At 56.1% G+C, this 26,329-nt stretch overlaps 15 protein-coding genes and 1 non-coding gene across 16 annotated transcripts; 9 read left to right on the forward strand and 7 right to left on the reverse strand.

Moving 5' to 3' along the window:
- Window positions 1–6: 6 nt before the first annotated feature.
- On the reverse strand, window positions 7–1,707 carry BO72DRAFT_470964 (l-allo-threonine aldolase; the record flags this gene model as incomplete). The annotated part of the gene is made up of 2 exons (XM_040947067.1): window positions 7–1,082; window positions 1,623–1,707. 2 exons carry the CDS (start codon window positions 1,705–1,707, stop codon window positions 7–9), a joined length of 1,161 nt encoding a protein of 386 aa, XP_040798341.1.
- Window positions 1,708–2,956: 1,249 nt separating this feature from the next.
- BO72DRAFT_410625 (acetyl-CoA synthetase-like protein) lies at window positions 2,957–4,260 on the forward strand. Its single transcript, XM_040942438.1, has one exon. The coding sequence runs from the start codon at window positions 3,140–3,142 to the stop codon at window positions 4,220–4,222; it is 1,083 nt and encodes a 360-aa protein (XP_040798342.1). The 5' UTR covers window positions 2,957–3,139; the 3' UTR covers window positions 4,223–4,260.
- A 56-nt stretch (window positions 4,261–4,316) lies between these two features.
- BO72DRAFT_211932 (uncharacterized protein) lies at window positions 4,317–5,352 on the reverse strand. Its single transcript, XM_040939678.1, has 3 exons — window positions 5,241–5,352; window positions 5,007–5,159; window positions 4,317–4,938 (listed from the first exon to the last, which is right to left on the reverse strand). The coding sequence occupies exons 2-3, from the start codon at window positions 5,038–5,040 to the stop codon at window positions 4,412–4,414; spliced, it is 561 nt and encodes a 186-aa protein (XP_040798343.1). The 5' UTR covers window positions 5,041–5,159; window positions 5,241–5,352; the 3' UTR covers window positions 4,317–4,411.
- An 86-nt stretch (window positions 5,353–5,438) lies between these two features.
- Window positions 5,439–6,255, forward strand: BO72DRAFT_450856 (uncharacterized protein). Its single transcript, XM_040945353.1, has one exon. It carries the CDS (start codon window positions 5,556–5,558, stop codon window positions 5,856–5,858), a length of 303 nt encoding a protein of 100 aa, XP_040798344.1. The 5' UTR covers window positions 5,439–5,555; the 3' UTR covers window positions 5,859–6,255.
- On the forward strand, window positions 5,559–6,259 carry BO72DRAFT_516924 (uncharacterized protein). Its single transcript, XM_040949612.1, has one exon. It carries the CDS (start codon window positions 5,865–5,867, stop codon window positions 6,039–6,041), a length of 177 nt encoding a protein of 58 aa, XP_040798345.1. The 5' UTR covers window positions 5,559–5,864; the 3' UTR covers window positions 6,042–6,259.
- A 38-nt stretch (window positions 6,260–6,297) lies between these two features.
- Window positions 6,298–8,682, reverse strand: BO72DRAFT_516930 (putative MFS transporter). Its single transcript, XM_040949613.1, has 3 exons — window positions 8,207–8,682; window positions 6,895–8,132; window positions 6,298–6,801 (listed from the first exon to the last, which is right to left on the reverse strand). The coding sequence occupies exons 1-3, from the start codon at window positions 8,344–8,346 to the stop codon at window positions 6,584–6,586; spliced, it is 1,596 nt and encodes a 531-aa protein (XP_040798346.1). The 5' UTR covers window positions 8,347–8,682; the 3' UTR covers window positions 6,298–6,583.
- Window positions 6,372–6,443, forward strand: BO72DRAFT_t216. Its single transcript has one exon. It is a non-coding gene; the product is annotated as a tRNA-Ala (tRNA).
- A 234-nt stretch (window positions 8,683–8,916) lies between the features above and the next one.
- On the forward strand, window positions 8,917–10,460 carry BO72DRAFT_516934 (FAD-binding oxidoreductase; the record flags this gene model as incomplete). The annotated part of the gene is made up of 3 exons (XM_040949614.1): window positions 8,917–9,388; window positions 9,448–9,571; window positions 9,637–10,460. Exons 1-3 carry the CDS (start codon window positions 8,960–8,962, stop codon window positions 10,458–10,460), a joined length of 1,377 nt encoding a protein of 458 aa, XP_040798347.1. The 5' UTR covers window positions 8,917–8,959.
- A 914-nt stretch (window positions 10,461–11,374) lies between these two features.
- BO72DRAFT_385082 (SDR family NAD(P)-dependent oxidoreductase) lies at window positions 11,375–12,222 on the forward strand (the record flags this gene model as incomplete). Its single annotated transcript, XM_040941573.1, has 2 exons — window positions 11,375–11,889; window positions 11,967–12,222. 2 exons carry the CDS (start codon window positions 11,375–11,377, stop codon window positions 12,220–12,222), a joined length of 771 nt encoding a protein of 256 aa, XP_040798348.1.
- A 2,055-nt stretch (window positions 12,223–14,277) lies between these two features.
- BO72DRAFT_516946 (MFS general substrate transporter) lies at window positions 14,278–16,147 on the reverse strand (the record flags this gene model as incomplete). The annotated part of the gene is made up of 9 exons (XM_040949615.1): window positions 15,984–16,147; window positions 15,879–15,928; window positions 15,811–15,828; window positions 15,611–15,761; window positions 15,410–15,561; window positions 14,986–15,361; window positions 14,683–14,925; window positions 14,512–14,620; window positions 14,278–14,451 (listed from the first exon to the last, which is right to left on the reverse strand). The coding sequence occupies exons 1-9, from the start codon at window positions 16,082–16,084 to the stop codon at window positions 14,278–14,280; spliced, it is 1,374 nt and encodes a 457-aa protein (XP_040798349.1). The 5' UTR covers window positions 16,085–16,147.
- A 463-nt stretch (window positions 16,148–16,610) lies between these two features.
- Window positions 16,611–18,044, forward strand: BO72DRAFT_410629 (Clavaminate synthase-like protein; the record flags this gene model as incomplete). The annotated part of the gene is made up of 6 exons (XM_040942439.1): window positions 16,611–16,688; window positions 16,746–16,847; window positions 16,912–17,080; window positions 17,131–17,254; window positions 17,311–17,738; window positions 17,801–18,044. The coding sequence occupies exons 1-6, from the start codon at window positions 16,634–16,636 to the stop codon at window positions 18,042–18,044; spliced, it is 1,122 nt and encodes a 373-aa protein (XP_040798350.1). The 5' UTR covers window positions 16,611–16,633.
- A 129-nt stretch (window positions 18,045–18,173) lies between these two features.
- Window positions 18,174–19,883, forward strand: BO72DRAFT_450859 (PP2C family serine/threonine-protein phosphatase). Its single transcript, XM_040945354.1, has one exon. The coding sequence runs from the start codon at window positions 18,314–18,316 to the stop codon at window positions 19,784–19,786; it is 1,473 nt and encodes a 490-aa protein (XP_040798351.1). The 5' UTR covers window positions 18,174–18,313; the 3' UTR covers window positions 19,787–19,883.
- Window positions 19,884–20,024: 141 nt separating this feature from the next.
- BO72DRAFT_435540 (glycoside hydrolase family 43 protein) lies at window positions 20,025–21,334 on the forward strand (the record flags this gene model as incomplete). The annotated part of the gene is made up of 3 exons (XM_040943286.1): window positions 20,025–20,484; window positions 20,554–20,671; window positions 20,731–21,334. Exons 1-3 carry the CDS (start codon window positions 20,202–20,204, stop codon window positions 21,332–21,334), a joined length of 1,005 nt encoding a protein of 334 aa, XP_040798352.1. The 5' UTR covers window positions 20,025–20,201.
- Window positions 21,335–21,674: 340 nt separating this feature from the next.
- Window positions 21,675–22,710, reverse strand: BO72DRAFT_211995 (aromatic alcohol reductase). The gene has a single exon (XM_040939679.1). The coding sequence runs from the start codon at window positions 22,685–22,687 to the stop codon at window positions 21,764–21,766; it is 924 nt and encodes a 307-aa protein (XP_040798353.1). The 5' UTR covers window positions 22,688–22,710; the 3' UTR covers window positions 21,675–21,763.
- Window positions 22,711–22,866: 156 nt separating this feature from the next.
- BO72DRAFT_516955 (alkene reductase) lies at window positions 22,867–24,108 on the reverse strand (the record flags this gene model as incomplete). The annotated part of the gene is made up of 2 exons (XM_040949616.1): window positions 22,867–23,027; window positions 23,094–24,108. 2 exons carry the CDS (start codon window positions 24,106–24,108, stop codon window positions 22,867–22,869), a joined length of 1,176 nt encoding a protein of 391 aa, XP_040798354.1.
- A 433-nt stretch (window positions 24,109–24,541) lies between these two features.
- Window positions 24,542–25,935, reverse strand: BO72DRAFT_516958 (uncharacterized protein; the record flags this gene model as incomplete). Its single annotated transcript, XM_040949617.1, has 2 exons — window positions 25,401–25,935; window positions 24,542–25,340 (listed from the first exon to the last, which is right to left on the reverse strand). The coding sequence occupies exons 1-2, from the start codon at window positions 25,880–25,882 to the stop codon at window positions 24,542–24,544; spliced, it is 1,281 nt and encodes a 426-aa protein (XP_040798355.1). The 5' UTR covers window positions 25,883–25,935.
- Window positions 25,936–26,329: the final 394 nt, after the last annotated feature.

A 26,329-nucleotide genomic window follows, 5' to 3' on the forward strand; every position in this document is an offset into this window, starting at 1 on the left:
CGCCCCTCACTTCTGCCGATAATCCCGCTTTGCCTTCAGAATCTCCGCGAAAAGATTCGCCAAGGCCTCCAAGGCACGATCACAGATTTGGTAATGAATGATCAGCCGGCCCTGCAAACGACCCCGCATGGTCTTAACGCCTGCATTCTCAGCCAGATCCGCAAAATGCTCCTTGTCAATTCCTGCGGCCTCCAAATCCAACCATATCATGTTGGTTTCGGTCGGATGCTGAAGCTTCCCGCCTAGACTCACCCACAGCTTGGAGAGTCTCTTTGCCGTTTCTTGGTTCGCACGCAGGCGTCCGCCCAGGAAGATCTGCTCCACCGCCACCCGGGCCGGGGCGCACACAATGCCGGCCGCGCGGATGCCTCCACCCAGCAACTTGCGCATCCAGCGGGCCCGCTTGATGAAGGCCTTGTTGCCGATGACTATTGATCCAATGGGGGCGCCCAGACCCTTGGTGAAGCACAGCTGCGCGCTGTCGAAACAGGTAGCGTACTCCTTGAGGGTGCCGGCGCCGGCCGCCACCGCCTCCCACAACCGCGCCCCGTCGAGGTGCATGTGGATGGGCGGGTCCTGACTCCGGGCCCAGGTTGATATTGCACGCACGTCCTCCAGAGGCATGATGGTTCCGGAGAGCGTATTTTCCAGACTGATGATTCGCGTGGGGCAGTCGTACACATCCTCACGGAGCGTGACGTGCCGCTTCACGTCCTCGAGGGTGAGGTGATGTCCGTTGGACGGAGTGACGCCTTGCATGAGGGCTCCGCACAGCGTCGACGGGCCACCGGCCTCCATGCCGATGATGTGGCTGCGACTGTCGGCGAGAATGCTATAGGGTGGGGCCAGCAGGGCGGTTCGAAGCGCCACCTGGTTGCCCATGGTTCCAGACATGACCAGGAGTGAGTCTTCATGACCCGTCAGTTGGGCTATGAACTCCTGGAAAGAGTTGGTGGTAGGGTCCTCCTTCATGACATCGTCTAGCAGGCTTGTGTTGATGATCGACGCCAGCATGGCGATGTTGGGAGAAGTAACATAATCGGAGCGGAAGTCGTAAGCGGCCTGGCCAGGAGAGTCCCAGGCTGTTTGCTGATTTGGGGATAAGGGATCTCGGGCAAAGAAAGAAGTCTGGTCCTCCCATGTTTCCTCGCGGGGGTCTCTGTAGGTGGATGGGGGCTGAACTGCTCCCTCGCGGAAAGATGACACAATGGAAGACATTTTGCTGAGAGGAAAGCTCGGAGATGATGAAGGATGCTTTTCGTATCTTGGGGTCCTTGCCTTCGAATTCCCACCCCTTCTTATACTATTCTCTTCTTTCGTTTGAGCCTCACTCCAAATCCCGAACAAGAAACCCCCTCATCATCCATCCAGCGCTGCACATTGATCCTCTCTGGCTTTGCGATATCGATTGACAATTCCATTGACAAACGGATTGACGTGCGAGAATCCTGCGATGGCTAGTGTCCGGGCCCGTGATGTTCTAGCCACCGGTGAGTCGACCGGAGGACAACCGACGAGGTTGATCATTGCGACCCTCCTGCAACCAGATGGATACGTTTCCGCCCAGTAGGGTATTGCAGAAGATGGCGTGCTCCTCCCCTAGCACCCAATTAGTGGCTCACTCCGAGACCGCATATCCTCGGGAAACCCTCGGAAGCGTTGATCGACAGGCTCAGACATATCCCGCGCGGCGACTTTCGTGGCCATGTTTCACCAAGCTGTCAAAAACGAGTGGAGCGCGGCCCCGATGCGGTAAATAACGATGCGTGCTACGTCTGCAGTCATCTTATGATTGATAATCTCAATCCGTGCATGAAGTACTGACGAGAGCGGCTGGAACCGCCGGCGCAACGGTGGGGGTACTTTGGACGTCACGACCAAGGTTGGCGCCGCACTTGGCAGAGCTACCAAGCAATGTCAAGCTTACGGAGGATTAGCTTGTCTGCGTGAGCCTATGAGGTGTCTTAATCTTGGCGCAGAGTAATATAGCCCCTGCATGCATGCACGCCCCTTGCCGTTGCGTATACGAGCTCCGACTTTCGCATCATGGATGACGATTCTTATCAATCTGTGCATAACTAGCAGTAGAAGACCTGGAGATCTGAGATCATTTTGCAGGAATGTTGTGCAATTCACGCTCGGACGTGATCTTCAGCAGTATGTCCGCGGTGCGCTTTCAGCCTCCGCACACCTGGCAGGGTGTCCGTGCTGCAATTTCAGGGTCCCGGTGGAGTACCGGTAAGTTAGCAGTGCGCCACGCTAAGATCCTGACGCGGTCCAGGCACGGGCTGGCGTCGGGAATGCCGTTAGGGGGCCGAGAAGTGGACACCCTCGCCATTTCCCTGATTCTTCACGCTAGACTGTTTCCGCATGTCTTCAGAGCGGGTATATCAATGCTTAGAGTACCTTATAGTCTACATAAGCACTAAGGCCCGCTAACTGTGCCAATCGTACACGGAGTTGGGTGGCCAGGGTGCAGACTCGGAGTCCGCTCGGACAGCCGCTCAAAGTACGGGACCTGACGCCATGTGGGGGGAATTGCAGTTATGGTCATCATGCAGGGTCGAGAGAATCCTTTCTCCATGTCACCATATGTTACCATTTGTCTCAGCAATGGGCTGAGCATTGTGATCCTCACGACGGAGAAGATTTCCTCCAATGAGGGGGTTGTATTGCGCCATGCCAGCGGCATTGGAGGTGCTGTATTATGCCTTGGTAAAGTTTCCCCTACGTCTATCCCAATTGTACAACATGTACCTACAGTACTGTATGTGCATCTCGCTCCGCTCATTGTGACCTATATAACATCCACCGAACTCAGCAAATCCAACACCACACATCACACCACCTCTTTTCCATCAAGAAAACTCCCAAACTCCATCCTCAACCCTACTGATACCCTCCCCGTCAACCAAAAATGACCAAAACCACCCCCACCCTGCCCCCTCACCTCCAGGACCTCCTCACCCACGTCCGCACGCACTCCCCCTACTACCGCACCCTCTACGCCTCGCTGCCCGCGACCCCCGCAATCCCCACCCTCGCCACCCTCCCTCTCACCGACCCAACCACCTACTGGACCACGTCCAGCACCTCCGCGGCCTCCATCCTGACCGCCCCGCTCACCGACGCCCTGGTGATGCGCAGCGGCGGCTCGACCTCCACCCCGAAGACGGTGTACATGACGCGGGCCGAGTTCCACGCCACCGCCCGCATCGCCGGGGCGCTCTTCCCCTCCAGCTGCGCCATCCAGCCCGGCGACCGCATCGCCAACCTCTCCTCGCAGGGCGGCCTGTACTCCGGGTTCATGACGTACGGGTACACGGTGATGAACAGCGCGGTGCCGGTCGTGAACCTGCCGATCAGCGGGAAGGAGGCGCCCGAGAATATCGAGAAGGATATCAACGAGTTCGCGGCGACGGTGGTGATCTGCAATGTGTTTATCGCGACGAAGCTGGCGACGTTCTTGCGGGCACGGGGTAGGGCGTTGGCGAGTGTAAGGCTGGTGCTGTACACCGGGGAGCCGTTCTATGGTGATCTGCGCGCGTTGTATAAGGCTGCTTTCCCGGGGGCGGTGGTGCGGCCCATGGCGTATGCGAGTGTTGAATGTAAGGTTGTGGGGGTGCCGGTGCCGGAGTGCAATGAGGGGGGGGTGGGGGATGTGGATCCGGTGTATCGTGTGGTGGAGGAGGCGGTCGTGCTGGAGGTTGTTGGGGATGATGGGCACCCGGTTCGGGAGAATGGGGTCAGGGGCACGCTGGTCGTCACGAATCTGCTTAAGCGGCTGCAGCCTACCATCCGGTATCCGATTGGGGATGTGGGCGAGTGGGTGGATTTCGAGCGCGGGCTGTTCCGCCTGCGTGGACGGAGTGATGTCGGGGTTAAGGTCGGCACGGCGCTGTTGGATCGCGCGGTGCTGCGGCGGGTGGTGAGTGGGGTTCTTGGGGAGGGCGTGGCGGATAGTTTTCAGACGGTGTTGCGCAGGGAGAAGGGGAGGAATGTCGTGGTGTTTAGGGTTGCGGCGGAGAGGCCGGAGGATGGGCTCGGGGAGAGTCTGGCGGAGAGGCTGGAGGAGGCGGTGGCAAAGGTGAGTTCGAGTTGGTCGAAGAACCGCGAGGCCGGCCATGTGGCGCCGGTGCAGCTGGAGTGGGTGCGGTTTGAGGAGTTGGTGTTTATCGAGGCGAGTGGCAAGTTGAGGGAGGTGGTCGATGAGCGGTATTAGGATGTTGGATGCGTTTTACCAGGAAGCTGAAAGAAAAGGGGGGTCCGGGGGTTCTCCCCCGGAAACATTTTACTATAGAACTTAGGGTTGAGTTTGTCCAGGAAGTTGAAAAAGAAGGGGGGTCCGGGGGTTCTCCCCCGGGAAATCGTTATTCTAGACTTGACAGCATATGTCCGATAGAGGAGTGCACTAAGTTACAGACCAAACGGAGATTCGTGCCATAGTCTTTCGACCTCCAGCTCGTCTTTGTACACATCTCCCGAATGCGTCCCAATGGATCTTCTCCAGCTCCGGATGGTTGATGATCCCGTACATGGCTTTGGTGAACTCCCAATACTCGGGGTAGTATCCGGCATATTCCCAGTCGACTATCCCGTTCAGTCTTCGTGGCTCATATGGGAGAGCTTCGTTTGTAGTTGGGATACTTTGGCGGGCGTTAAATAGGCATCCAAGAGTGGACAAAGTGATCCCTGGGTCTAAAAGGCAGGTTCCACCCGACGTTAACAACAGGCAGTTCTCTCTTCCGACAAGGCTGCTTACTTCGGGGACTAGTTGGCCATCGTGAAAGATGTTAGGTGGAATGATCCAAGCAGGTTCCGCACGCGAAACGCCTCTAGCGCTTGGATCAACCATAGAACCACCGAGACAGCATTGATCGCTATCCCGGCGTCGGACCAGGCCTTCGAGACCTAGCGGTACATCAACTCGCTGCGAGACTAATGCAATGATAATGGTATTAGTCAATCGCTAGCTGCAATTGCAAGGGGTCTGTCTGGTCGCTTGCATTTCTGGACCAATTGTTTCCACTCGCTTTTCATATCTCGCAAGACGCCTCCGACGTCGTTAGGAGCATGGGCTTCGATTCTCCTGGCGACATACTGCGCCGCGTATTGGGGATCGACTGCGTGACAGACGAACCTCCTCAGCAGCCAGTGTTCTGTTGGGGTGAGATCAGCAGATGATATCAAGGATAGGGTTGAATTGACAAGATTCGTCTTTGTGTCCATCGCATGTGTACCTTCTGGGGATCGGGGCGTACTGAGAGCCCGATTCGATAGAACAGAGACTACGTGGTTGTGGTACAGTACGTTTAAAAGATCGAGGTAAAATTCTAGGAGGCGGGAAGGAAAGGGGGGGGGGATAACTTACTAGTCAATGCAACCCAAGTAACCGCCCGGGCGCTTACTTTTGTAGCATCCCCCACATGATAAGATATGATCGATCTCTCCACAACCCCAATTTTATGCTACTGTACCTAACATTCATGTATTAATCAACACCACCTACACCATCCAAGCTCACATACTCCGTCTGATCGGCTGAAACCAAGATCATGGCCCTCCCCCCACCCCACAAACCCAACACCCTCTCCCTCCACCTCCTCGACCGCGGCTCCCCCTCCACCTTCCACTGGACCCTCTACCTCACCACCTCCCCTCCGCACGGCCAGACCTTCCACCTCATCAACGCCCCGGGCTCGGACCTCTGGACATTCGACTCCCAAACCACAGAGGATATCACGCACGGCGGCCGGCTTCTGGTGGCGCTGGAGCTAGGCGAGATAGAGCCCGCGTTGCATGCTGCGGTCGCGGAGCGGCTCGCCCAGGTTTCGGCGGGGTATTCCACCAATTTCTGAGAGGCGATGACGTGTCGCGTCTGGGTGAAAGAGGCGCTGGTTGCGTTGGATGAGGAGGGGTATCTTTTTCTGCCTGTGGGAGGTGTGCAGGGGGTGAACAAGATTGAGGAGGAGGCGAGGGGGTGGGCGATGCGGAATCGGGTTGCTGGACGGGTTATTATTCAGGGTTTGGGTGGTATATGAGTACGTTTGCTTGGAGGGGGGTATAATGAGGATAGATTGTGACGGGTGACAGGGAATTGGTTACTTTGCAGCAGAATATATATGGCGGGTCTAAATTCACATTGACCTGTACATTGCTAGTGAAAGACGACGCAAGTTACAAACTGAGATACAAGGGAAGATAAGGATAGTCTTGGAACATATTTGTAGAGTCATGATCTGACAAGACGCTAGGGGAGACATATGTGTTGATTGTGTTGTCACAAGGTTGCTCACTAAATTGATTTGATTTATGCTGACTCACATAATCCAAGGCCATAGAAGCAAAAAAGCATCCCTCTCACATCAACAGGGGCTGTGGTTTAGTGGTATAATATTCCCTTAGCATGGGAGAGGTCCGGGGTTCGATTCCCCGCAGCTCCAACTTTTTGCTGTTCTCCCGGATACTCCCGCTGTCAAGCCGTCAGTAACACAATACAATCAAAATATGAGCAGCCCTGCAGATCTGCTCCTTTCCACTTCACACACTCCAACATGAACCTTGTTTGCTGAGAGCAGCCAGACTACTCGCCCACCTCCCGATCCTCACTCCAATGGGCATACTTCTGCATCACCCGCCACTGCCACGTCCGATGCCGCAACGGTCGGCCCCAGAAATAGAACGGCACGAAGAACACCACCACCACCCCGGCGATGATCGCCATCTCGCCGAACGCCAGGGAATACCCACTCTGGTCGATCCAGGGATTCGTGTAGAAGGAGAGGAGGAACCCGAACGCCGCTATCAGTCATGTCAGGTTGACTTTGTCCTCGTAAAATGCCCAAAACACCCAGACCCAACTGAACCAAACACAAAACAGAAAGCAAGACATACCCTTAAATGCCAAGATCGAAACCGTGACCTCCCCCACCGCCGGCCGATAACTGTCAATCACGTACACCATCGTGGCGTTGGTGGCCTGCACGATCGCGAAGTTCAACAACCCCAGTCCCAGCGTCGGCACCATCCAATGCAGCCGGTCGTTGATGCCCACCCCGTACAGGATCAAGGCCACGGGGGCGCACGCCCCGCCGATGACGACCGACGGGAGGCGCATCTCCGGATGCCGGATGCCCCCGTTGCGGCGCGTGAACCAGTCGGCCGTCCAGTCGGACAGGTGGCCGCCGAAGGCGATGCCGATGGCCGAGCCGACCATCCCGGATACAAAGCAGAGGCCGATCTGCCAGGTCGTGAAGTCGTAGGCCGCGGCGTAGGCGGTCGCGAAGTTGGAGGTGATGGCGACGAGGAAGCCGATGGTTACGGCGAAGACGAGCGAGGTCCAGAGCACTGGCGGGAGGACGATGAGGGCAATGGGGCGGAGGAAGATCTGCAGGAGGGACTCGGTGGTGTAGGTGCCTGTGAAGAGGCGGAGGGAGCGGAGGTAGGGCTGTTTCTTCTGGCGGGTAGTAGGGTTGGGGGTAGCGGATTCCAGGGTGTGGGGGGTTGGGGGGTTCGATTGCTCCGCTAGCAAGGCCTTTTGGCGGTCAAAGGTGGTCTCGGGGAAGGTGAAGATAACCAGCAGAGTGACGCCTCCAATCAACGCGGTCGCCACGTAGTAGATGTACCGCCAGCTCAGGGTGATGGTGATGAGCCCATCAATGATGATCCCGCCGGCCACCCCCATGGAGAGAGCGGCAGTATACAGGGCCATTACCGTGCCTCGCTCATGTAGGAAGAAGATATCGGCAATCGTCAGCGGGCCCAGACACTCCCCGGCCCCGGCTGCAAACCCCATGACGATCCGCCCGGCCAGCTCGACCCCGTACGTCTTCGCAAACCCGGTCCAGAACCCAGTAACAACGTACAGGACAAAGGAAATGACATAGATGGGCCGGCGACCGTACTTGACGATGAACGGCATCCAGAAGAGCATCCCAATCCCCTGACAGAGAGCGGTGGTGCTGAAGAAGTAGGCCACCTTGGAGATATGGGCGCTGAAATCGGGGCCCTGGGGTCCCAGGAAGTCCACGGTGATCTCCACGATAGCCACAGTCGGACCTGCAGACAGGAAATTGCAGAAGAAGACAGCCAGGCAGACGAGGATGGCGATATAGTATCGGAACGCAGAGGACCTGGGTGCACATTGGGATTAGTACGACCGGAAGGAAGACTGCCTGGAGACAGGACGATAAGGGGATAGGGCTACCAGTTGAGTGGGTCATTAGGATCCCCCGAAGGTGTAGGGACCAAGAGGATCTCGTTTGTCTCATGATGGCGGAGACGTAGAGTCCCCAAGGTGTCCTTTGGGACGGTCTCATGGTGGGTTTCGGTGGGCTTCGAGTCCATGCTGGGCGGCTAAGGGGGGAGGCCTGGACAGCTGTGCTCGGGAAGAGGAGCTGGACCTGCCTTATATAGACAAAAGCAACGATGTGCAGGAAACGGCCTTTAGATAAGAGAGGCACGGCAAGTGAAGAGGTGGTGACTGTCATGGTCACTCCAGCATACACCGGTCCCAGCCCTATTCAGAATCACTGTGGCGGTGGGCACCCGGCGCAAAGGGGTTGAGTGTCCTACAGTACAATAGTCGAAGGAAGTCACAGCGTCAACGACCTTGGATCTCCTTTTCCCCCACACTCGGGAACGAGGGTCGTCTTCCCCAGATCTGCGAAATGTAGAGTATGGTACGGAGTAGATGCTTACGAGTCTCAGGTTGAAAGAGCGGGGTAAAGGGTAAGGGGCAAAGTAAGGCAAGTGGTCCACAGCCAGTCCCCGATTGCTGCCGCCACAAACAAAGCCTGAGCCCGAGCCCTAAGCCATTTGCCGACTGTCTGTCGGCCGCAGCTAGTCTGCATATAATTAGTCGGCTCCAGCCCCAATCATTTTCCAACAGCTGAATTAACTTCACACCTTCTATCTCTTCCTCTTCCTGAATTCATTATCAATTGTTACCTCCGACACGATGCAGATAGTCTGGCGCGACTCCGCGCCCCCCGCCGAATACGAGGAGGCCCGCGTGGGCCGAGTCTTCAACCACCGACGTCCCGACCGCTTTCCCCTGGCCGTTGTCAAAGCCACCTGCCAGGAAGACATCATCGCAGCCGTCAAGCTTGCCAAAACAAAGAACTGTCGGCTTGCCGTGCGCTCCGGGGGCCATTCGTGGGCCGCCTGGAGCGTGCGTGACAATTCGATTCTCCTCGACCTCGGCAATTACAAGCAGCTGGACGTCGATCCCACCACTCGCACGGCGAGAGCCACACCCAGCATGACGGGACGGGAGCTGAATGGCGTCCTCATCAAGGAGCACAATCTGATGTTTCCTGGGGGTCATTGTCCGGATGTTGGGCTGGGGGGATTTCTGCTCCAGGGCGGGATGGGGTGGAACTGTCGGGTACGAGCTCCTTTCACTAGTTGCGGTGTAGCCACGTTCCGACTGACACTGACTACTAGAATTGGGGCTGGGCGTGCGAGCGCGTCCAGGCTGTCGATGTGGTCACCGCACAGGGCGATGTTCTACATTGCAACGCCACCCAGAACCGGGAGCTGTATTGGGCTGCCCGCGGTGCCGGTCCGGGTACGCGACGCACATTCCAACACTTCTCCCCCCCAATCCGATCTCCTAACAAAATCACCTCATAGGCTTTCCCGGGGTAGTCTCAAAGTATCACCTCGAACTCATCCCCTACCCGCGCGACGGCTTCCGCTCGTCCGGCTACATCTACCCGATCCGTTTGTACCATGAAGCTTTCAGCTGGGTCCTGGAGGCCACCCCGACCTCCGATGAAGACACCGAGATCGCCGTCGTCGCGCAGTACCCCGAGGGAATGGACGAGCTGTGCCTGTTCGTCCTCTTCGTGACGATGAAGCACGATCCTGCGGCCGCGGAAGCCGCCCTCCGCGCGTTGCACGACTCCCGCCCCGCCGGGGCCATCGTCGAATGGTTCTGCGAGACCGACAGCCTGGAGAAGCAGTACGAGAACCAAGCCAAAGCCAATCCGGAGGGCCACCGGTACTGCGCCGAGAACGCGTACATCCGGAACGAGGCGGATGTCCCCGCCGTGCTGGAGGAGGCGTTCACCACCCTCCCCCACCGCAAGGCCTTCGCCCTCTGGTACGCCATGTACCCCTGCAGTCGGCGCAAGCTGCCGGATATGGCATTGAGTATGCAGAGCGATCACTACTTCGCGCTGTATACGGTGTGGGAGGAGGCGCGAGATGATGCGCGCTGCCAGGGGTGGGTGGCCGATGTCATGCAGAAGGTGGCGCCACATGCGGTGGGGGCGTACCTGGGGGACTCGGATTTCCAGGCGAGGAAGACGAAATTCTGGGCAGATGACAATGCGCGCAGGTTGATGGGGTTGAGACGGCGGTTTGATCCCGAGGGGCGGATTTGTGGGTATCTCGATAAGGGGGATGCGTCGGGGGTACGAGGGTTGGTCACTGAGAGTGAGGTTAAGTTGTAGGATGCCTTGGTTCTAGACTGTTGTTTTCTGGATAGATGAATAAATCGTGAACCGGACTCCGAATACTACTCCCTACAATGTTTTGAATGCTTGGGCAGAGCTAAAATCTTAGCAGCCGCGCTAGTGGGATAAGATCATGGCCATAGCGCCGATGGCCCAATTGGATCATAAGATGCTATGACTAAGCGGCATCTTCCCCAGGTTTTAGCCTTGGCAGGATGAACAGGCAGTTGGTGATGTATTGAGGCACCGTCTGAACGAGCACCCCGACATTCCGCTCCTTCTTCGTCTTTATTGATGACATAGATAGTATATTTGAGATGACTGAAGCACAATCCCAGCAGAGGAAATCACTTGTTATCACGAACGCTCTCAAGCCGATGTCTCTCCCTGCAAAGCGTGGACCCAGATAATATAGCACACAGCTTGAATGCGGGTCTTAGCCACCTATTTAGGCAGAAAGATATACTGGAGAACTAATTTTCCGGCACTAGCCGGCCAAGCTTGCTAGGAATCGATCGCTCGATCGACCGGGAAAGCAATCTCCCAGTCTCTTCCCGGAGAGCCCACCTCCTCGGGAGTAAGTAGCACCTCAGACATCAGGACAAGAAATGAGGAAGAATGAATTGAGCTGATCGGGTTGTGGAGACATTCGGAAGCACAGGTTGACATGTCCGCCGGCTGGTGTGGCAAGACATCCGACAAGCAAGCCCTACCATGCGGGATCCGTAGACGTCACCCTGCTAGAAAATGTCCACATCCACACATCCCTTATGGTATAGCTTGGTCACTCCTGACAGAGACATTCCTTCATCAAGCTGACCATTCCACATCGACTATCAAAAATGTCCCCCACGACTCGCCTTGCCCAGCTCAGCGACCAACTAAGCCAACAACCCCCATCCACAACCACAATGACCACCACCCCGCAGACCCTCAAAGACAAAGTCGCCATCATCAGCGGCTCCTCCTCCGGGATCGGCGCCGCCATTGCCCGCGAGCTCTCCGCGCGGGGCGCCAGCGTGGTCATCAACTACCCCTTCCCCAGCCTGAAACCTCAGGCCGACCGCGTGATCGCCTCGTTGCCGTCGCCCGCCATCGCCGTCGAAGCCGACATGTCCACCGCCTCCGGTCCGGGCCAACTGGTCTCCGCCACCGTGGCCAAATGGGGCCGGCTGGACATCGTGGTGAACAGCGTCGCGGTGGCGGTCAACAAGCCGCTGGAGGAGCAGACCCTCGACGACTGGGACGCGCTGGTGAACCTCAACGGCCGGGGGACCTTTCTCCTCACGCAGGCGAGCCTGGCGCATCTGACGAGAGGCGAAGGGCGGATCGTCAATATCTGCAGTCTCAGTGCGCGGGCGCCGCCGCCGAATCAGACCATCTATGCCGGCACCAAGGGGATGGTGGATTCTTTTACGAGGTGTTGGTAGGTTTTACTCGCCTTGTCTCCGAGAAAGCTTGTCGTGGGGAGAGGGGGATTGATTGGGCTAATGAACGTTGCAGGGCAAAGGAGCTCCCTCCTAAGTATGGCTGTACGGTCAACGCCGTCAGCCCCGGGCCGACGAGGACGGAGGGGTTCGCTGCGGCGGGCGAGGAGCAGATGAAGATTCTACAGCCGATCATCGACCAGACGCCTGTGGGGCCGAGGATGGCGCAGCCGGAGGAGATTGCCTGGGCGGTGGGGTTTCTGTGCGAGGAGCGGTCACGGTGGATCAATGGGGTGCATTTGGTGGCTTCGGGGGGATTGTTTGTGGATTGATTGGGGGTTGCAGAGTGCTTTCGAAGTTACTGGTGGGGCTATTCAAGGTGGGGATGATTCATGTACTTGTCACTTGGGGGGAGACAAGCACGGAGAGACATAGCGACGACACAAGAAATATGAATGTCAAAGAATTATTAGGTCGCTTTGATAGAGCTAGGTCGAACCGTGGAAAATATGCAGGCGCCTGCGCCGCATTGCGAAAGTTCCATCCAACCCCAAATTCCCCGAGAAGAAATCCATTGACACCAGATTCTCACGACGCCATCACTACCAAAAACCAAAAAAGGAAGAAAAAGAAAGAAGAAACCGCTCCTAGAGGGTGTTACCCGTTGGAGTGCCGTAGTACCACTCTCCCAGCTCCTTGATCGAGGCTCAATTCGAAGCATGAACAGACGGATACTTGCACGATCGCCGTGGGAAGCCATGTGTCATCATTGAAGTGAAGCCGGTTCACAGAAGTCACAGACTGGCGACTATTCAGATGCAGGAAAGTGCTCAAATGATTGCTTGGATTTTGAGTGATGACGAGCCCGCCCAGAGGCGTCACCAGAAGTAAACTCTCTGAACCCCCGTATATTCTCTCGCTCAAACCTTTCGCCGTCTCTGACAACATCAGGCGGGTCCATATCGCGCAGGATCGACACGAGATCTATGTGACCGTAGCCGAGTACAACGACCACTATTTAGCGTATCTGAAGGGCACCGACGTCTCATCACCGCCGCCGAAAGACGATACATCATTTCTCAAGATGCACCAATATGGTCCGTAGAATACATTAGATGTCTCTCACGTACGTGAGCTGGGAAAGCTTCTGCTTGCAATCACGTTGAGAGCAGAAGACGAGTACAGAACCAATTGATTGATCTCAACTTGTGGGTGGGGCTTGGATGAGGGTGGTCCATCGCACGCTGTGAGATTGTGCTACATGTGGAATCACAAGGCAAGGCATTAAGATTGGGTTCCTTCTTCTTGTTTTGTTCTTTGAGTCTCGATATCTTCATTTTCGTCTCTTCACCTGTTGTCTTCTTCTTCTGGCATTCTTGTATTTTCCACTCTATGATCCAGCCAAATATATAATACTTTCTTTTTCTTGTTCAAAAGATCATTAGCTGACGATAGTGTTTAAGGATCTATTCGTATCTTAGTTAACTTGGGCTTTTCCGGAATGGCTATCGTAAGATACGGTACGCTTTTTGATCGTAGCAGTTGGGTATAGTGAGTCCGCAATTCAAATGATATAACGTACATGGACTTTACAACTGGAGCCATTCTGCCATCAGTTTCAATCTAGAGTAGTACAAAATCTAGGTATGATGCGCAACAGATCGCCGACACCACAGACAACGAGCGAAATTTCCAATATCCCAGCCTACTTTCTCCCGCAAACGATGCAACCAACTTGAGCCATCAGGGGACCCGGTTGGCAATTGTTTTATGATTGTCAGCTGTTGCTCGCTTTTCCGTCTTTTCATCCAGCCCGGTCCTGTTTGCGAGCCCTCCTCACCTTCTCTCCACCTTCTCTCCACCTTCCAACCCACCACATTCCCCACCTTTGTGATGTGGATCACAACCACTATCTATCAATGCCGCGGCAAGAAAGACAAGAGTGAAAGATTATGTGCATTGCTTTTTTAGGTCTTCGGATGTGGTGACCCATCATGAGGATATGTTAGTCTCCCTTGACCCGGCTCTTCCTCCCCGTAGACTCTACTCACACCCATCGAGAAAGCAGCTATTATCTGCCAACCAGTTGAACTTCTCAGGCGTTCAAGTTCGACCTTTGCTGCGCGTTGCCCCATTTGGATACGCGATAGCTAGATCATCTTACATAAATCAAACATGCATGCAGCTCAACTCCGACACACACCCAGACACCAAACAATTGCTTCCTCATTCAGCTGCTATTCTTCCCCCCTGTATCAAACTCCACCACAATCGTCTCCCGATCCTCGTTCGAACTTTCCTCCGACTCCGAGTACCTCGGTTTGCGCTTTTGCTCCCTGCCATCATCACATCAGCATCATTCCCGCTGTCTTGCGGTCCTGCGTCTCTTACCATTGATGTATCACGAGGACCGAGATGAAAGCGGCCCAGAGCAGAAAGAAAAACGCAAAGGAGGCCGGCCACCCTTTGCGCCAGCGGGGCGCGCCGTCGGGGCCTGCTGTCGGGAAAAGAAGCAGGGGAACCCAGATCTGGAACGAGTAGCCGAAGGTCATCATTGAGCCCTGGATCTAAATCAGCTATGGAGTTGATGGGGAGGGTGCGGGTAGAATAGGGGAACAGACCATGATGAGGGCGCGCTCTTCCGAGTCGTCCTTTACAATCGTGTTGACGGTTGAATAGAGAATAGGGCTCAGACATCCGGATGTGCCGAAGAGGTACCAGGCGACGAATCTGGACGAATTCGGGTTAGGGTTTGGAGACAGAGACCCAGACAAGGGGGTAGGGCTACGCACTTTAGCCCGCGCGGGATGTCCCAGATGATCATGCACAAGGAGGAAAACAGGCAGCACGCTGAGGAGAAGGTGTAGAGCGCCCAGGTGGGGTAGATCGCGGCCAGCGTCGTTCCCAGCCACGAGGCGACGATGTTGATGGCGTAGGTCACGGTCGGGAGCTTGTTCACCTGCGGCACCGAGTAGCCCTCGGCCTGCAGCCAGAGGTTCATGTAGGAGACTGGATAGGAGGAAATGATCATGCATCTGAGAGAGTATCAGCGTCAAGCCCGGCGGATCGTAAGCCAAAGGAATCGAATGACTCACGCGTAGATGAAAATGAAAATCCAGATATGCCACCGCTTCAGCGTCCGCTTGAAAACATCAAGGCTCATCTTCCCAGGGCGACGGATATTGGCCCTGCGCGCTCGGTCCTTGGCCAGGGCGATGTCATCCTCGGTCAGGAAAAAGGTCCGCGGCGAATCGGGCACCCCGGGAAAGATGAAGAAGCCCATGATTGCCACGGGGATGGTGAAGATCCCGTCGATGATGAACAGCCAGCGCCAGCCTGGCATGCCGCCGACCCCGGACAGGTTCGTGTAGGCGGCCGCTTGCAGGTATCCGCTCACCATGGTGCCCAAGGCATTACAGATGAACCATGTGCCGGCTCGCTTGAAGAGCTCGGGGCCGGAGTACCATGAGCCTTGAAGAGAGTTAGTGTGGGCGGAGGATGGGAGGGAGAATTACCGACCGAGGATGAAATGCGTTCCTGCGAACACTGGCGCTTCAAACATGCCCACGAGAACTCGAAGGGCATAAAGCTGGTGAACATTCGTGACTCGGCTCTGCGCAAAGGTGCATACTCCCCACAAAACCTCGAGCGTGGGAAGAAGCCACCGTGCCCTAATCTGGTTAACGATGGAAACGCTGTCTTGAAGGAACGCAACCTTACAATTTCGGACGCGACATTAAAAGCAGGCCCGGAACTTGAAAGACCACATATGCAGTGATATAGCATGTGTTGAAGTAGTTGAGTTGGTTGCCATTGAGTTGGAAGTCTTCCTTCAACCCGCTAACATATGCATTGCTGATATTCGTTTGATCTGGGGTTCGTTAGTCCGCAGGCGGATTGGCTGGAAGTGCTCATCTTACCCAGATATTTGACGAAGACTAGAGAACAATTAGCACACTGTTCAAAAGTAAAGAGCGGGTGGTCTTACAGCAAAGACAGGCAAATATGAGGATTGACAAATCCAGCTTGAACAGCAACCTATAACATTAGACCTTGGTTAATTCTCAAAAATCATGAGGATCACTAGACTCACTTGCGCTCATTTTCCGGGTAGTTCGACGGGTACCAGTTGAAGACCTCCTTGCAAAGCCCCCAGGGCCCCAATTTGGCACGAGCTGCGGTCTTGTCGGACATCGTGACGAGTCCTTGCCTGTGTCAACTAGGATGATCTTTTCGTGGCCGGCCTCCGACTTCGACACATCTGCCGATTGATCCGGGAATTTATACTCCAGTCAGTGGTGACACCAATGAGGCAACTGAGACGACGAATTGTTCTTGAGATATTTGCCATGACTCCACATCTTCTCGCCATAGATGCGTGCGGCGAATGTGACAGGGACAGGGGCCAGGGAGGGGCCATGACCGCAACATCTTGGTGCGGGATGGCGTGCCACAACCCTGGTCCAGCAGAAACTCAATCAGTTGTTATCTCTAACATGAGTCAAGTATGGGGCGTTTGAGTGGTTGGAGCGAGTTGAGATCCTCGATAAGAATGGCGTGCTTTGCAGTGCGGGTTGGCAATTCACTCAACGGAACGAGTGCCGTGCGGGGTTGAGTTGATGCATCAGCAATGGAACCACATCCATGATTTACTGCTGCAATTTAAATGGAGTTGCTTTCACCCGGTCAATCCTGTGGGAAAACAAAAATACCATCAATCTTTGTGGAGAGAGAATCTCGAGAATGCCAGCCAGATTGATTGACAGATACGACCACGTCCCCGTGACGAAGGAGAATCGTATGTAGCACCCTCCAACCAAGGATTCTATGCAATGCGAGATTACTGACAAAGTAGTCCCTTGGGCTGAGCTCGTGACTCTCGACCTGAGTCAATACGACCAGCCGGGAGGTAAGGAAGAGCTTGTCAAGCAGCTGGACCATGCCGTGCGACATGTGGGTGAGTATTCGTACCCCTCGCAACCACCGTAACGAACATCTTCAGCCCTAATCCAGCCCTCAAGGCTTCTTCTACGTGAAGAACTTCAACATCAGTCAAGATGAGATCGACCGCCAATTCGCACTTGGCCGCGAGTTCTACGCTCTTCCATTGGAAGAGAAGCTCAAGTACCACAACAGCGCCGATCTCGCGAGTGGCGAGTACAACGGCTATAGGCCTGCTGGCCACCGCGTGTAAGCTCTCCCATCTGATTCAACTCATAAACCTGGTTGACATTCCCCAGTCTCGGTAACGGCATTCGGGATAATATTCAAGTCTACAACATCCCCAAGTTCGACGGATACCACAAGCGCCAGCAACCACCTGTGCTGGAAGACAATATTGCAGAGATCGAAGCATTCAGCCGGGTAGGCCGCACTCTCCCTCCCGCAGTGATTACACAAGTCACTAAGTGAATGTCCAGAAATGCCACAGCGAAGTCGTCGTCAAACTCCTCCGCCTCTTCGCGATCCTGCTCGAGCTCCCCGATGAAGACCAACTTGTCCGCGACCACCAGTACGACGTCAAAGGGGAAGACCACCTCCGCTACATGCACTACGCTGCGCGCAGCAAGGAGGAGAACTCCCAAGTGGCCAGCATCTACACCCCCGGTCACACGGACCTTGGCACCGTGACCCTCCTATTCCGCCAGCCCGTGGCGGCGCTCCAAATCCTCAACTCGGAAGGGGAGTGGAAGTGGGTGCGTCCGCAGGACGGGACAATCACCATCAACACGTGCGATGCATTGACAGCGCTCACGGGTGGGTTGATCAAGTCGAGCATTCACCGGGTACATGCTCCGCCGCCGGATCAGGCGCATGTGGATCGGTTGGGGGTTTTGTACTTCGCACGGTGGGTTTGCACTTTTCATCCGTCATACTCTCCGCAATGAAGTGCTAATGTGGAGGATATAGGCCCAACAACCATGTGGTACTGGATCCGATCACGAACAGCCCGCTGCTGAACCGGCTCGGACTCACCCAGAATGTGTTCACAGAGTTGGGGCAGCATCTGACGACGGAGCAGTGGGTCAAGGTGCGGCAGACGCAGCAGCAGCGCCGCAATCGGGATGTGAAGGTCTCGGATGATGGGAAGTTCACATATGGGGAGAAGGACCTGGAGATTCTGCCTGGGCTGGAAGCCAAGATTTATAATTAGCAATTTCCAATAGAATACCGGATCTACATTCACCTGCACGCTGCACGTGACAGTCATCCCAGCTAAGCCGTGTTTAGAATTTGGCTGTGATTTCCAGTTTTCACCCTTACATTCACAGGTTGCACTTGACTCACACTTACCTTAAGCGGTGAGTTGCAGTTCACCTTGGTTCACCTTTCCTCCTGCGAGAGACTGGGTGGAAACAACCCAACCTCAACACACCTTGATGCACAATTCTCTCCTCTGTATGGTCTTGTTTCGTTGCTACGATGTTGCCACAGTGTGGGATTCGATCCAGTCTGGGTCGAGCGGCTAGAAATCCAGTCTTTCGACAACAGACCAAGAAGTTTCATTACGCGAAACGCTCCCCAGCGACCCAGCTGAGGTACCTGACAGCTACTGGTCTTGCCGCCACGTCGGGCCTGTATTGGTGGTGGTCCTCAGCCAACAGAGATGGCGTGCCCCTGCCTGATGAAGCACCTGCTCAGAATCTAGTCGTCCAGCCTCCTTTCCCCCACGAGGAAGTCACACGCACTCTATCCAAAGACTCATACTCCTTCTCAGTGCGAGATGTTCCTGGCATCGACCGTCATGATGGCGCCCAGCTCGCATCTAACAGCCCCTGCGAGGACCGGCTAACCTATGCCAAGTTTTCTTCCCCGTGGCACAGCGACAAAGAACCCTGGATGGCGTGGGCAGTTTTCGACGGTCATGCCGGCTGGCAGACGGCAGAACTCCTCAAGAATCAGCTCGTTCCCTCTGTGCGTCACAGCCTTAGCCAGGTGACGCCTATTCCGGACGAAATCCAGTCGGTCGCGGGCGTGGATACGGTCCCATGCGCCATCAGCAATGCCTTCGTAAATCTCGATGATGCCATTTTCAAAACCGCCATGGAGGCGTCGCAGAGTAATGAGCCTCTACACCAGAGGGTCCGCGACCTTCTCCCGGCCTTTGCTGGCTCCTGTGCATTACTATCGATCTTCGATCCGGACACCAGTGCATTGCACGTGGCATGTACTGGTGACTCACGCGCCGTGCTTGGACGACAGCAGCCCGACGGGAGGTGGGAAACAATTCCTCTGTCCATTGATCAGACTGGGAGCAATGAAGAGGAGATTGCCCGAATTTATAGCGAGCACCCGGGCGAGGAAGACATTGTTCAAGGTGGACGCGTACTGGGACTGATGGCCTCCCGGGCGTTTGGGGATTGTCGGTGGAAATGGCCGGTGGAGTTCCAGCAGGAAATCCGCCAACGATTTTACGGCCCCGCACCGCTGACCCCCCGCTACGACATTCGCACCCCGCCCTATGTGACTGCCCAGCCGGTCGTTACCACCGTCAACATTGATCCGGCACAGCCTTCGTTCCTGATTATGGCGACGGATGGTCTGTGGGATATGCTCTCCAGTCAGCAGGCGGTCGAACTGGTCGGGAAATGGCTGTCGGGAGGCGCGGAGACGGGGAAGGGCAGCTCCACATCCCCCGCAGCCTCCGACAAACCCTTCGATTTTGGTCATTTCTGGGAAAGCGTCAACTGGAAGTTTGTGGAGGGCCGAACGACAGTGCAGGATGACAATGTGGCGGTGCACCTGGTGCGTAATTGCCTTGGTGGCAGCGATCTCGAGTTGTTAAAAGGGAGATTGGCCTTTGACCCTCCGTTTTCCCGGACTCTGCGTGATGATATTACTGTGCAGGTGGTGTTTTTCGGGGTTCCAAATTTGAAGAACAAAGACAAAAAATGACTTCGACTGCGGATTTGCTATCGCAGTCAGCGAGGATTCGGAATGCTTGGACGGGAATCCAGGCCATGTAGCTTAGCATCGAACGGCTAAATTCAAAGACAAATATGAGTAGTATGGCACCTGGCAAGCTTGTGTTATATGCAACTGGATGTTAATCAGTTACAGTACCTCTTAGAGTCAGATAGGTCGGCCTCGTGCGGAGATGCTTCGATCGCCAAGCTTCAGTTCCAACTCCGGTGGAGAAATCCTGCGTGAACATTCCATGAATTCTCCGCTGGCTACCTTGATTGTAGTGTTCTTGGCAAATCCATCTGGCCCCGTGGGGAAATGCTGGAGTCGACGAACTGCATAAATAAGGCCGGTCTCCCGCCTCAAGCCCTGTCACAGGCCATAATCAAAGTCACCTACCTCAGCAATGCACATCTCCTCCCTTCTCTCGGCTACAGCTCTTGTGGCTGCCGTCACAGGCGCTGTACTACCACGTCAGGACGATTCATACTACGGCTATCTGCTTTCCACATTCACGGACGCCGACCCGCGGGTCTTCTGGTACCTGTCTTCTGCCGACGATCCTCTGGCATTCAAGGCACTCAATGGCGGCAGTTCGGTGCTAGAATCGACCGTCGGGACCAAGGCTGTCAGGGATGTGTTCCTCACGGCCAACCAGGAGAAGTCAGAGTATTTTGTCATTGCCACTGGTGCGTATCCCCGTCCACACATCCCAAGAAGGTGCACCACCACGAAACAACCGTGACTAACGGGTGTAGACCTGGATATCAACGCAGAAGGATTTTCCTGGGACGAGGCCACGCGCCGGGGCAGTCGAGGCTTGACTGTGTGGCGATCGGAGGATCTGATCGACTGGTCTGAGCCTTCCTTGGCAATGTAGGCCATCCCACGCGAGACCGGCATTTCCAACACACTCGCTAACATGCACCATCCAGCATCGAAGACGCAACCGCCGGCATGGCCTGGGCCCCTTCAGTGGTTTGGAACACGACCGAAAGCCAATACTACCTCTTCTGGTCGTCGCGTCTCTACGACCCCACCGACACCAACCACACCGGCACGGCCACCCTCGACCGCATCCGCTACACCACCACCACCGACTTCGTGACCTTCGCCCCGCCGGCCGACTACCTCGCCCTGGACAGCGAGAACATCCCCCTCATCGACCAGGAGTTCCTGGCCCTCGGGGACGCACCCGGCCACTACGCGCGGTTCCTCAAGGATGAGAACGTCCTCCACGTCTACCAGGAGACCACCACGGGGGGCCTGTTCGGCGAGTGGACCCGCGCGGAGGGGTATATTCAGGATGGGGTGGTGTATGAGGGCCCCGCGGCGTTTCCGGATATTCAGGACGCCGACAAGTTCCATCTGCTGCTGGATAATTATGTCGAGTATGTGCCGTTCGAGAGTACGGATGTTGCCGCGGCGGAGTGGGTGGCCTCGGATCGCACGGGGTTTCCGTCGGGGTTGAAGCATGGGAATGTGGTGCTGGTGACCAAGGGGCAGTATGATGCTCTTGTTGCACAGTATGGAGTGTAGAGTCGAGGGTTGTTGCGGGGATGGGGGTGGGGATGGGGATGGAGATGAGGACGAAGACGGAGAAAATGGGCTGATCGACGGCGTCCCGTCGGGATTTTGCCGGTTGGGGTTAGGGTTCCGTTGCTGAGGACTTGGCGAGGAGGTTGACTGCCAAGTGCCAAGATGGAGGGGTTCAGGTTTGAAGGATGATGATGATGATGGTGGTGATGATTTCCTGCATGTTCAAGCTATTCTCATCAGCGATTAAATAGGAATGTTTAGATGAGGCTGAAGATATCTGTCTTCCTGGCTGCGCTACTATATGCCGTCAGGTTGAATGAGAATACATCCTAATAAGGAACACTTTCCAATCTTTGATATTTGATAGCTATCAAGAAGCCATTGTACATGCAGTCAGCAAAATAGAAATTAACCCACCAGCAGAAGCCCCTACTCTACCCAATACTTCCTCGCCCACTCCTCCGCCGTCAACGCCCGCAACCCCACCTGGTAATTCCACGTCTCCTGCAAATCCCACGCGACGCCCCTCCCCTCCCCAAACACAACCTGGTACTTGAACAACCCATTGCCAGGCTCCTTCTTCAAATCCGCCCGCGCAGCCTCCACTGTCCTCACCTCCCGCTTGAATTCCCTGCCAGTAACCCTCTCCACCAGCCCCGCTAACTCCCCGTAACTCAAGGTATCCCCCGCCACCTTCAGCACCTGATTCCCAACCACCCCTCCCCAAGACCCCCCGAGCACCACCTCCGCCGTAAACCTCCCAATATCTTCCACGGCCGTGACCGTCACCCGATTCTCCCAGCTCCCCAGCGCCCGCACAACCCCCGCACGGGCATCCACCACCCCGAACCCCGCATCAAAGAGAAAGCTGGTGAACATACCCGTCGACACGATCACCCATTGCGTCGCAGTCTGCGAGCGGAGCAACGCCCGCACGTCCAGCTGCTCGTCGAAGAGCTCCTGCGCCGATCCCCGGCCGATCACGTCGTAGTCGACCCCAAATTGCCAGGGGATGTAGCGCGGGACCTGCGCGGCGAGGACGGCGCGGGCGAGCTTGAGCTGCACGCCGGCTCCGGCGGCGAAACCCGTGCAGCTGATGATGGTGTCGTAATTTCGGAAGAGCTGCATCAGGTGAGGCTCCGGGTCTGTGGCAATGTCGCTGGGGAGAGAGTCGATGTTCAGGGTGTGCAGGGTGGTGGTGAGTTCGTCGTTGGGGGAAGCGATGCGCGAGGGGCGGAGGAGGACGGTGAGTTGCGTGGCGCCGCGGTTGGGGTGCGTGGCGAGCGAGCGGAGGACTTGCATGCCTAGTTCCCCGGCGCCGATGACTAGGATGTTCTTGGGGGTGAAGGACATGATGGCTGTGTAGTGACTTGACTGAGGAACTATGTTGGTAAAACCAACGTGGAGGAGTGACTGGCTTATATGTGCTTGTTGTGGATTTATAATCAACTTTCAGTTATAGTTCAGGGTTGGTCAACTGGCAAGCATCGGCGACTTTTCTACAGGACTTCTCCGCCTCGCCTCCTCCTAGTCTACTTCTCACTCCACTGCGGCCATCCCAGATATCCCTCCTCTCCGGAAGTATAGAAGGTAGGTCGATGGTACTTGGTCAAGGGCAGTCCCCTAAACAGCCGCTCCGGCAAATCGGGGTTGGACGTGAAATACCGCCCGAAGGCCGCGAGGTCGATGCGACCTGCAGTCACTGCCGCGTCAGCCAAGCGGAACCCTAACTCATCCACGCCAACTGGGCCACACTCACCTTCCTCTATAGCCTGCGCAGCAGAGACAGCATCATACCCACCAGCCCCAATAACCGGCGTAGTCTGCAGAATCCTCCGAAACGGCCAAATCGACCTCTCCTCTCCCTCATCCACCCTCTTTTCCCGTGCAATACACCCCGCGAACGCCCCCTCCGAACTCCCCAAGTCATACCGCGGCTCTACGAAATGCACATACGCCAACCCCCTCGCCTCCAGCGCGGCCGCAAACGCCCCAAACGTAGCCACCTGATCTCCATCCCCGGTGCCCTGGAGCACATGAAACGGCGCCAGCCGGACCGCCGTGCGCCGCGCCCCCACCGCATCCACCACCGCGTCCACCACCGCCAAGGGGAACCGCAGCCGATTGCTTACCGCCGGCCCACCAAACTCATCCCCTCGCGTGTTGATATTATCATGCACAAAGCAATCAAGCAAATACCCGTTCGCCGCGTGGATCTCGACCCCGTCGAATCCCGCGACCTCGATCGCGCGCCGCGCCGCCGCAGCAAACTGCGCCACCACCTCATGGATCTCGGGGATCGTCATCGCATGGGAGGGAACGTATGGCTCGCGCTCAGCTTCGTCGGGCCCCGCCCCGAACGAGACATGGTACCCCGGTAGATGGGCGGTCGTGGAACTCAGCGGCGGCTGGCCGTGGGAGAGACGCGGCACGGAGACGCGGCCCACGTGCCAGAGCTGCGCGAAGAAGGTCCCCCCGCGCGCGTGCACGGCCGCCGTGATGGGTTGCCAGGCCCGGGCGTGCCCGTCTGTCCAGAGCCCCGGGGTGCGTGGGAAGCCCTTGCCCCGCGGGTGGATGGTTACTCCCTCGGAGATGAGGAGGGCTCCCGGCTGGCTGGTGCGCTCGGCGTAGTAGGTTGCTGCCGTGGGGTTGATGAGGCCTGTAGTGTTGGAGGCGCGCATGCGGGTCATTGGGGCGAGGACGACGCGGTGGGTGAGAGTGAGGGCGGGGCTGGTGAAGGGGGCTTGCAGGGGGGAGGGGCTGCAGGAGCCCATTTTGAGGTGTTGTGGTTGGGGTTTGGGTTTGGGTGTTGATGGGGGGTTTGCCACTAGGGGAGTCTGGGATGGGAATGGCGGGATGGGGTGGTTAGGGCTTTAAATACCGTGCGGAATATGCCCGGCACCACGATGGCATGGTAGTGGCTCGTTTCCTGCTGCTTATCAATCCGGTTATACAGGCCAGATGAACTAATATCTCTGTAGCATGCAATGTCGCTCAAAAGGCGCCATGTGCTGATGAATATCGTTCCTTCGCATTCATAATTCGCCGTATCGTTGCAGGCCGGTGCCAATTGGGTTTGTAAGCCCGACATGATAGGGTCCGGCGGGGGCTGGTCGTATCAAAAAGATGGCTTGGAGCTACTGTTATCAAATGTCCTCCGCATGGCTGTCGACTCATTATTAAGCCAAAATCTCTTCGTTATTCTCCCTAACATTTGTATGATAATTCACTACTAGATGTAGCCATTTCCGCCCAAATCGCCCTTCCAGCCTCCTCTGATGCACCGTCCAGCCAGGCGAACGACTGCAGAATTTGTAGAAGGCCATCCCAAGAGTCAATCCCAAGCACACTACAATACTCCCTCATCCTAGCTACAAACCAATCCCTGATCGACGGAGTAGCATCCGCACAGATCCCCGCCACCATGCAACACCACAGAAATATCTCACATCTATGGTTTGCTATCTCGCGTTGCTGCAGCCGAACCATATCCTCCTGTATCTCCTTCGTCAGCGTAGCCCGCAACCGTGACATTTTCGGAAGAGGCAGGACCACGCTTGCGCCATAGAGGAGGGCTGTACTCCGACACATAAGGTACACGGCAATCGATCGTCCCTGGTCCTCCGCCGTACATCCCGGTCTCTTATGCAGGATGGCGCTGGCCCGGTCCCTGTGATCAGGCAGACTGCACAGCCGATGCAGGACGCTGGCCCGCGTATCACCTATCTGCGTCAGCAGGGTGGCGCCGCAGGTCTGGCTACTGAGAATATGCAGGGCGTGGGTGATCTCGTTTAAGTCCAAAAAAACGCGAATGATGTTGCCCTTGACTGGTGGGGACAGCAGGGCAAGCTGCTGGAAGCCATGGTTGCGGAGCGTGGAATGACGCGGTAGCGTGCGGATGGAGAGGGCTTGCAGGGGAGCGCGGTGTAAGCAGGGTTTCCCCTCAGGGGATATAAGTGGGAAGACGGGTTTGCGGTGTGTGTTTATCGCGATGATCAGGCCCGATCTGGAAAATGGTCTCATTTATTAGCATGGGTTCAAGGGGGAGACGGAATGAGAAACGAACATAGAAATCAGCCAGGCCAGTCCGTACAGCTTTACCGTCTCGAGACCTCCCCGCTCGAGAACGATATGCTGGACAGTCTGCCAGTGGAGCGGGTGGAACTCGCAGCTGCCGTAAAATTCCATGAGCTGCAGGCTGCGAAAGGGCGGGACAAATGGGGTCGTGTCCGGTGGCTCGACATGGTCGAGGTTCTCATTGGCGGCGAGGTACAAGATGCTCAGCAGGATGTCGTCGACCCAGTCGCAACTGATGTTGTGTTGAGTGACGGTCGACAGCTTCTCCCGGATACGGACCATAACGGATCCTTTGAGTCGGAGTTGCTCTGCCGTGTCCAACGAGACCTGCTTGGTGGCGCCCCGTATCATTGGGAGGGCGTTGAAGTGGAGGGAGGCCGAGTACAGCATCGATTGCACGACCATCGGGCTTCTGGTGGGGTGCAGGTAGGCCTGCAAACTGCGCTCGGCAAATTCGCAGGGGCGGGCCATTGGCCACAGCACATGGATGCCTCATGCAGGGTTAGCGGGCTGCCACGTCCTCGCTATGAAAGTATGACCTACAGTGGTGGAGAAGGAGATTGAAATGAGGGGTTTTTTGGTAACGATCTGCGAGGAAGGGATCGATCTGGCTGTTGCCGGACGCCCAGGGTTTGGTGATAGCAGGAAGTCGCCCGTGACCAGACCTGACACCAGCGCATTTGAGACATATTGTGGCATTAAGGCCTGTGTCAAAAAGAGGCCTTGGTTGAAGAGCTCGTGGATATCGAGACGTGCAAGCCTGATCAGTAGGCGTCCTGGCTCGCGCAACCTCTAGACTATCTGCAAGCACCTCCTCGGTGCATAGGCAGACGAGCAAACCCGGCGTGATACATTGGGCATGAAGACTGCTGTGTACCTTCTTTGCTCTCTCACAATGTCGGCGACGCATCAGCTGCG

Source organism: Aspergillus fijiensis, assembly GCF_003184825.1.
Source record: "Aspergillus fijiensis CBS 313.89 unplaced genomic scaffold BO72scaffold_50, whole genome shotgun sequence".
NCBI lineage: Eukaryota > Fungi > Ascomycota > Eurotiomycetes > Eurotiales > Aspergillaceae > Aspergillus > Aspergillus fijiensis.